Below are 10000 nucleotides of genomic sequence, written 5' to 3' on the forward strand. Positions count from 1 at the left end.
TAATATAGAAGAAAAAACGACACACATAGACCCTTTACACGGACGGGGTCAGACGGGGTCGGACAGGGTCACTAAAGGTCAAACAAGGTCAGCAGACCTCCTGGCTGACCTGAGTCAGCCACTGAGCTCAGGGCAGTGTCTTCAGAGCCGTGGTGAATGGCAGGAGACGTGCTCTCAAGGTGCCCTTCCATTACCAACACTTAAAGGGGAACCGTCGCACTCGGCTGTTTCCTAACACAGCAGAGCATTGCTTTGTACGCCTGTTGTCAAAACACAGAGGTCGGCAACATCAACTCTGTTTCCACGAAAAAGCCATGGAGAAATGTTGGGTCGCTGACGTTGGGAAAATCCTGCCCCCTGCGTTGCTTACTGATTCTGTTCACGTGTGTTATACAACCCCAGTTTAGGTTTCCTTGTTGTCTGTACTTTCGGTTTCTATGCACATGTGTTCCATAAGGTGTTTTACTGTGATTCCTTATTCATCTCTTTGATCTATAATGTTAACCAATCAATCAATTGATATATATATACAATGTAACACTAATTATGTTATGTAACATAATGTCTTGTACAATACCTAAACATATCTACCACTTAAATTTCTAATCCTATCTGCTACGACACATATACTATACATTTAGCAACACAATGATACATTACTATACATTTAGCAACCCAATGCTCTAAGAATTGTTTTAATGTCTTTAATCATTCTACCCCATCAGCCCTTAAATCCACACACTCTTTAAAATATAAATATACTGTGCGTGGAGACGAAGGTTTAAAAGGGCCGGGAGAGATTGCTGATTACATTTGAGATTAATATTTAAACAGGAAGAAGAAGAGAGAGCTAACAAAAGCCAGTCTGGGAGTTATATACAGAAACAAGTGAGTTGAGGCTACCTCAAACAGAGTGCTGGGCTGAACGCTGCTGGAAAACAGACACGCACACTCACACACACACAAACACACACACGCACACTCACACACACACACACACACACACACACACACACACACACACACACACACACACACACACACACACACACACACACACACACACAGACTGTCTCTCTCTCTCTTTCATTCACACACAAACCTTTCTCTCTCTCTCTCTCTCTCTCTCTCTCCTTCTTTCTCTCTCCCTCTCCATCTCTATCCCTTTCTCCTGTTCTCTCACTTACTCACGCACACACTGACATATGTCTCTTTCTCTCCCTTTCTCTTACCAACATCTCTCTCCCTTCCTCTCACTCTCTCTCTCGGTCTCTCTCTCTCTCTCTCTCTTCCTATCCCTCCCTCCCCCTATTTCTCTCAACAGACACACACATACGCACACACACACACACACACACACACACACACACACACACACACACACACACACACACACACACACACACACACACACACACACAGACACACACACACACACACACACACAAACACACATCTAGATCCACCCCTTTCATACATTATAGAACATAACAGTTTTTCGTGGTTCTATGATGGGATATGTATGTTCAGTGATGAAAAAAATACCACAGCAATACCACTCTCACTGCATGCAACTGCACAAATATGTATTTCTTCCTTGTCTGCACTCGTCTGCTACCACCAGAGCAGCACGGGGGGAAAGGCGTGCATGCTTGAATGTGTGCGCGACAAGGGGCGAGGTGCACTTGATTTCTGACAGCTACATTTTTGGCTGACAGAAGTGTAATCGATGTCTTGCTCTGCGTCGCTCCGCGAGAATATTCCTCCCCCGCGCACGGCGACGTCTTGACAACCAAAGTTACCATGAAGTTTGAGATCAGATAGGCCTTGAGGACATTCAAGACCGAAACATGACTGAAAGTTACCGTGGTCATTTTGAGGACATTGGATTCACAATTGGAACACAATTCTGAAATAGTCCAGAGGAATGTCTGTGAGTGTTGGATTTTCGTCAATCATTCTCACCATCTAACCAACAAAAATGTTTCAAATTATGTATCTCAACCAGAAATATCTAATGATGAGTCTCATTCGGTTCCAGAACACCAAAAATGACTCAGTCATGCATGTTCATGTATGTCCATCTGTGCATGCAGGAATTCATGCATGCACAGATGTGCCTCTGTGTGAGTGTGTGTGTGTGTGTGTGTGTGTGTGTGTGTGTGTGTGTGTGTGTGTGTGTGTGTGTGTGTGTGTGTGTGTGTGTGTGTGTGTGTGTGTGTGTGTGTGTGTGTGTGTGTGTGTGTGAGAGAGAGACTCAAACTATGTGTTCACCCCTCTATTTATGGAGGCTGCTTTGTTTTGCTGAAACATTATAACCCCAAAGTGTTTCCTCCACTCTATTAAGGTCATTGGCCCTCATTCACAGTAAACCAAACCATTCGCGGTCCACTGGACGGACAGGCACACACCCACACAAACACTCACACAACCACACACACACACACACACACACACACACACACACACACACACACACACACACACACACACACACACACACACACACACACACACACACATACAGGCACAACCTCACACATGCACACAAAACACATATGCATGAATTCAGGCACACATATAACTCTAACTCACTCACATACAGGCACATAAACACATCCACAAACACACACACACACACACCCACACCCCCACACATTTTTAATGCGTCCAAATAACTATTATTTTTAATGTGTCCTAACTCCCATTATGTATATAGACATTTTTTCCTTATTTTTGTATTTCTTTGCATTCTCTGACACATTTATTTATATTAATCTCCCAGATTTCCCATCTGAGATTAATAAAGTGTGTCATATGTTATCTCAATAACAAGCTGTCACATTGTTTGCTGCTTTAAAGGTGTTTGAACTCACCTTGTCTTGGGCCATGATGGAACGCACCCCAAAGCTCATACAACCGAGCAGTTGACTGGTTCTGTAATCAAAGTGACAGATTAGAACATATATTAATTTATGTTGTTCAGAAACCACCCTTGATTCATTATATTATTACCATCTGAACTAAACAAACACGAGTGAGAGAAAATGTATTCATATGTTTTGACCTTACAGTACATTATCGTTAGTGGGAGGCTTGATGGGAGAAGTGAACTGAATGAACTGGTCTTTGCTGCAGTACTGGCTGCTGCTCTGCTGTTTCTCAGTTGAAGCGGATCGCAAAGCAGCCACTAATATGTCATGGTTTATTCATGAAACAGTGAGGAGTTTATGGGTGAAAACAGAGAGCCACTGACTCTCACCGATACGGTGAAATTTGAGATTCTTATGAGGATAGGAACGAGGTGAAACTATGGACTGCAGAAATATCCCACCCAGACGTTGGTAATTGTCATACACAAAGTAAACGTACAAACTATTACGAGATATGTGATCTGTTGTATTGTGTTTATTTCAATTGCACCCTGAGACAGACGTGTGCACTTTAACCAAGCTACTAGTTTCAGGACCAATGCCTGGTATATTAATAACATGCTCAAAGTTAACCGTTCCAAAGTTGGGGGAGAGTCAAACATGAATGTTGTAAATGTGTATCTGATGGATGTTTTTAGGAGAACCTACTTATGGACATTTGGTGTGAATGAAGCTTGATTGCTCACCAAATGATGAGTAAATCGCTCTTAATCTGTGTCCCAGAAACCCTCCCTAAAGGACTCTATGTTTTTAATCCCTCCGTATTTTAAGACGTGACAAATACTTGTCCCCTTTCCAAATTGCTGCCGGCCGTTTGAATGATACACGTATATAATCTACACAAAGACAAATGTTTACAGAGGACTTCATCAGGAACCAACTAAGCATTGTGTTTGCTTAGTATGTGTATATCTATACTTATCTAAAGAGAATTAATTCATTCAACCATATGTTCACTGTCACTTTATTGTTTTTGTGTTTCTCCGCTGTAGACAGGACCAGCTCACACACGCACACTAAACACTATCCTGTGCTTGTAGCATGCATACAAAACACAGTGGGACAATACAAAACAACAAAATGCAGCAACATAAATTATAAAATGGTATTATGCTTCGCTGGAGGGCACTAGCTTTTATAACTCAACACTGTAAATATGGTCTGAATAATAGAAAGTCAGTGGGAGTATACAGGCTAATAAAATGCAGCAGTGAATCAAAGAGCATTCTAGGCGCAATTGATCTAACAAAATGAAAACGTTTTTTCCCACAGAGCCCACTCATAAGGTCACTATGACTAACTACTTCTACACCAGTCTTTCATTGCTCTATATAATAAATACAACGTGTGTGTATGAAGTTATGTTACCTTGTATGGAGGTCTGAGTCCCACATGGTCACGAGCAGTCTCTTTTGAAGCTCATTGTCACTGACAACACTGAAACACACATCAGACATCATCACCAATACATTTGTCAGACCCACCTCTTTTAATACTATGCGTGCATGCTTGGCAATGGATGACCCCCAAGGGAAATCGAACCCCTAACCCTGATGGGTTTTTTTTGTGTGTTTTTTTAAATTGATGAATCAGTTTCTCACACTGACGCTAAAACATGCAAAACGCATTGTTGGTGGAACCCACTTGGAAACAAAATCTAATGCACAGATTATATTGGAAAGTTACACTATCTAACATTGTAGTAGCTGAGTAAAAACGGTTGCCCACTACCCCAACAGTAGGCACAATGTGTTAAATTGGCAACTGGTCCTTTCATGCCATGATGTACCACTTGAGCATGATAGAGGGATCCATCCACAGTCATTCAAAAAAATATGCAGACGTTTCTGTTCCGACTACTACTACTACTACTGCAAGTAATATAGAAATATATGAAGTGTCCCTGAGCTTAATTCTGAGTGTTACTATATGTGAAGTGAAGGACTACAATTGTTCTCGTAATCTCATGACACATGAATTGTTCCGTAGAGGAAATGAAGCGTTTGTGAAAGGCTTGTATTCTAAACATTTCCATCCTAATTCTTCTAAAACAAAAACAAAGGAATATCTTCTACATTTGATTACTGTAAGAAATAGAAGTGTGAGGTTATAGTTAATGCTCCATCGTGGGGGAACCATACATCCATTTTCTGCTCTACGACCAACATGGTCTGTGCACACACGTCTTGGTGTGAAACAGAATCAGCGGCTAGACTAGAGGACATTGGGAAAACCGTTCTGCCAGAAATTCCCAATATTATCCGCAATGAACCGTTGGCAGCCCCCCATTGACCCAGAAGATAATACAATGAATCATGTTTCTAGACAACAGTAATTAAGTTATGCAACCTAAATGTAAGTTCAGCTAGGGCCTAGTGGTGGCCTTATATGAGTTGAGAGCCCAACCCTGAAATTGGGGGAAATATTTTTCTGGTCCATTTCCTGACCTGCATGCCAAACTTCATAAAGAATCCCAGATGATACATTTCAGATGTATAAACAAAAAGTGAAACAACACACAATACATTATTTGTACCACATGAATGATAACGATTAAGGCACCCTACTATTATTCATATTCATTTCCCCGTGATTGTTACCAATACACAACATTCATTCATTTGGATGAATGGGAACAATAGAGCCTTTCTTATAAGGGGAATTGTTCTTGAGACGGTGCTATGACTTGACACTAAACACTGTGTTCCAAAGCTTGCACAACTAAATGAGAGGTCAGGTCGGTGTTTTTAAAGGTCCAGAAGTTATCGACAAGCTTTTTCACAAATAGAGATGAACTTTAGTAAGACGTGTCAATGGGGAATATCGGTACAGGATAGTGTTTGTGTGTGCGTGTGTGTGTGTGTGTGTGTGTGTGTGTGTGTGTGTGTGTGTGTGTGTGTGTGTGTGTGTGTGTGTGTGTGTGTGTGTGTGTGTGTGTGTGTGTGTGGGTCCGTCCGTCCGTCCGTCCGTCCGTGTGTGCGTGCTTGTGTGTATGCATGTGTGTGTGTTTGTGTGTGTGCGTTTGAATTTTAATAAAAGGGAAAGGAAGTAATGGCCGACACATTGTGACTGCTGTCCACTGGACCAAATCTGATGAGAAGAGGACAGTTACAAATTCCTTACATATCTGAATTCACCGTTCCTCACTCGGGAGGGTCAGCTAAACAGGACCCCGGAGTTAACCACTGTTTCCGGGACTCCGAGATTAATCAAAGCTATGGATATACAACTGCGACTGCATGCTTACAAGGAGAAGGTTTGTAGGAAGATGGGGTTTTTACAGGAGTGGACCATGTTGGTCTTCAGTCTGTTCCCAGGGCCACTGTCAGGAACCAGGCCCACCTGAAGACACCAAGGAAGAGGTAGGGGGAGATTAAAGCGTTTTACAGTAAGATTAACTTAAACTTGGAATGTGGCTGTTACAGAAACGGAAATACCTGAAGGTTAAATAATTTAAAAGAGATTACCCAATTTGGTAGTACGTCATATTAAGCATAAATTATTCACAATTACTTCATTAATTATGAATTAAGCATGACATACTTATTACTTATCATATTATTGTAGAATATAATGAGCCCATCGTTAAAAGAGAAATTAAACAAGAAGATTGGAAAAACTAAAAATATGTCTCAATGGATAATACGGGGTCAGATGTAAGTGTATATATATTCATGAATTCCCCAATGAATGTACTTTGGTTGTATTTTGTTTTACCATTGAACATGCAAACAACCTACCTTTACGTAAGAATCACAAGGCAAATCGCTCGCACCTGCTACGTCTCTGGCCTCAAGCACTGCCCATGGGGAAAATTTCAAATGGGGGAAATTATAAGGCTGTCTCGAAGAGCAGCATTTTATTAAAAACACACTAGACTGAAAGAAGAATAAGAAGAAACCTTGAGAAGCCTGGAAAAACCTGGTTGACCTTGAGGCTGTGCCATGGATGTGGAGATAGAGAAACACTAATGAGCTTCTGCTGACTAGTATCTGTAGAGTAACAGCAGAGTAGATGGGGACGGAGAATAGCAAAATGTCCTAGGTAACTGTCTACTTCTTTTGTCTCATAGCCTTTGCTTTTCCAAATCAGTGTATTTTATGTAGGTTATGTAGCTAGCCATGTCTTTATGTATTCTGTTAAGTATTTTATAGAATATTTATATGTATATAATTTATATAGTTTTTCTATATTTATCCATTGTTCATGCAGACATATTTCTACATGTTTAGTTGAACATATTATAATATTGGGTCTACATTAGTAAATGTGATATTGTCGATATTCTCTGATATAGACGGAAATAAAGGATAACTTATTTAGGATAGGATGAAGGATACATGTGTATGTGTTTTTGGATGCAATTCGATGTTGAATAAAAATAGTAAAACCATTCCAATACTTACCACATACATTAAGCAGTCCATCTTCTGGGATAACAGACAACTTTAGCTGACCTGTGTGAAAACAAAGACATGGTATGACAAGAAGATATATACAATACATAATATTACAATAATACTCCTTGATAAATATTAATAATAATAACACATTTTATTTATAGTGCCCTTTGTATCGGAAGATCTCAATAGGTTAAAAAAAAAGAAGGTAAAAGATAAGCAGTTTTGTTGAAAAATCAAAATGTTTCAAAAACATTTTAAAAACTTGTTTTTGAGTGTGTGTGTGTGTTTGTCTGTGGGTGTGGTCGTGTATGTGCATGTGTTTGTTTGCACGTGTGTGTTTGCATGTGTGTGTGTGTGTATGTGGTTGTGTTTCTATGTCTGTGTGTGTGTGTGTGTGTGTGTGTGTGTGTGTGTGTGTGTGTGTGTGTGTGTGTGTGTGTGTGTGTGTGTGTGTGTGTGTTCTACGTGTGTGTCTCTGCATGCCACATCCTTTATTCTCTCCATAAGATCTGGGTTTCACACCGACTGTCTCGGCTCTGTCTAATCCCTTTCCTCCTCTCGTTCTTTTCTAGTCTCCCTGAGCATCTCGGTCTCCTCTGTCACACTGTTGACACAGCCCACTATTAACATTGGCATTGTACTGTCCTCGGGCCCTCACGGTGGAATGCCCAGATCTTGGGACTGGACTGCTGAGATAACAGTCTAGCGCATGCCACTGAGCTTGGGTACAGTGGATGTTTGTAGTTCCCACATAGGACTTCTTGGCATGCCGTATGCCAGCCCTGTCGACAGCACTGGCTAGATTGAAGTCAGAACGGTGTTTTTATATTCCTTTCCCACCGGGCAAACCAAAACTGCTGATGCGATCAATTATATTGGGCTGCAGTGACAAAACAAAGTAAGACAAAGACAAAGAAACACAATCCTCCCATCTAATGAGGGAGGTAGGTCCTATCGAATGCATGTAATGATTTTAGCTCGATGCTTTTCCCATGCAGGTCTAAAGTTTCTGGTTAAACTGCACCACATGATATTTTCTTTGAATTTGATATTGGAGGACGTGGACATTCATAAACGCTACGCTTTAGTCCTATCAAAGGGAACAGTCCTGTTCATTCCTGGCTCACTATAAGAATAATGTTGGGTTATTTGTTCAAATGCCTAGATCTCAGATCACTGCTTCATGTTGCTTGGGCTCTGTTATGAAGAAATGGAACAAGATTCTCTTTCAACTGCTATAATGATGACACCTGGCTCTCTGGAGATACTGTCTGTCTGCCACCAGAATTGGGGACATGATACAGAAAATGTCTAGTGAATCACCGTTTTTAAAATAGGCTAATCCCCAGTGAACTCCGTTTGAATGCCAAATAAACTATTCTGTGACTATTCTATTTTTCTGTGACAATAACATTTTTCTGTGACCATTCATGTAAACAAGGCACACATCTACTCCAAATGACAGTGACTGCTGTGACTAAATAGATAATGGTCAAATGCTAATAAAATCAAAAAGTACAAGCTGTAAAATCATTCCTTGTGATGAACGATCTGTCTTTCCAAAGCAAAGCTTTATTTTCAGGTTTTATTCTTTTTTGTAGACAACAACATTCATTCATAGAATCGTTGTCGTATAATCTTTGAGGATTTGATTTTGTCAAATACACAAAACATAGCTGTGATAATCTACCATTGATTTCCTGTTGACAGGTCAACACCACCCACACACACAAAATATTACATTTTAATCTCTACCCCACCCCACCCTTGTTAAAATATTGCCACATCCATATTCATCGCCGGTGGCAACCGTAAACAGGATGACACCGGATTAGTCTCGTGCAAATAAAAAGGTCAGCCTTTCTCTCATCTGGCGAATGCCCTCCATCAATGATTCAGGTAGTCACCGGAGAGCGATCCCCATTACCAGCCCAAATGACTTGTTGCTACATCAGAGCCCACTTGTCAGTGTAAGCGATACGACTGCTGCTGTCTCAGCACTGGAGGCCGCGGGGTTAGCCAGCTACCTTATCTCGTACATTCTTTTCGCCTCTTATCTAGGTGTGAGTGTTCTACAATAGCGATGTTGATGAACGAGCCAAGCACAGAGTAGGGGCAATGTAAGGAAAATACATTATAACAAATACTGTGAAATGAGGATTTTGTATAATGAAACCATACCAATTCTTATGGGGCCTGTGTGTAAATAAATGACAATGCACAAAATATCGCTTCTCAGTTATCAGTATGTTAGAATGTAAGTGCTAATCTAATGAGGACTAATTTAAGATTTGTAGACAGTGCATCGTTCATATTCATTCAACCCCTATCCACGGCAGTGTGAGGGCTCTACCACCACATAAGAGGACTACATTAAATATAAATATATATTTTTAACATTGTACATTTGTAAAAAAAAAAAGAATAAAAACTTTTAGTCTCCAAGTACAGTAGATGCTAAAACTATAATGATATTGTTGGGAAAGTTGGATAACATCCTCCGCATATGAACACAAATATTATGAATGGAAAGAAAGCCCTCACCGTGAGTGTGGACGAAGAAGGAGGATAATGAGGAGGGTCCGGGGGGGCTGCAGGGGGGCTTCCGCAGGTGAACTCTGTGGCAGGACATCCCTGACCAGCGACAGGTACAACCACCACCAT

At 40.8% G+C, this 10000-nt stretch overlaps 1 protein-coding gene across 1 annotated transcript in view; it reads right to left on the reverse strand.

Annotated features, from left to right (window-relative positions):
* Positions 1 to 10000, reverse strand: part of LOC132448021 (regulator of G-protein signaling 3-like) — a 13856-nt gene that overhangs the window by 3618 nt on the left and 238 nt on the right. Inside the window, exons 1-6 of the mRNA XM_060039084.1 lie at positions 9881 to 10000; positions 7340 to 7390; positions 6674 to 6732; positions 6181 to 6275; positions 4302 to 4370; positions 2877 to 2937 (exon numbers count right to left, since the gene is read on the reverse strand). The exon at positions 9881 to 10000 is cut by the window's right edge and continues 238 nt beyond it. Coding sequence (XP_059895067.1) covers positions 2877 to 2937; positions 4302 to 4370; positions 6181 to 6275; positions 6674 to 6732; positions 7340 to 7390; positions 9881 to 9968 — 423 coding nt within the window. The 5' untranslated portion in view covers positions 9969 to 10000. The remainder of the gene's footprint in view (positions 1 to 2876; positions 2938 to 4301; positions 4371 to 6180; positions 6276 to 6673; positions 6733 to 7339; positions 7391 to 9880) is intronic.

Source organism: Gadus macrocephalus, chromosome 19 (assembly GCF_031168955.1).
Source record: "Gadus macrocephalus chromosome 19, ASM3116895v1".
NCBI classification, from domain to species: domain Eukaryota; kingdom Metazoa; phylum Chordata; class Actinopteri; order Gadiformes; family Gadidae; genus Gadus; species Gadus macrocephalus.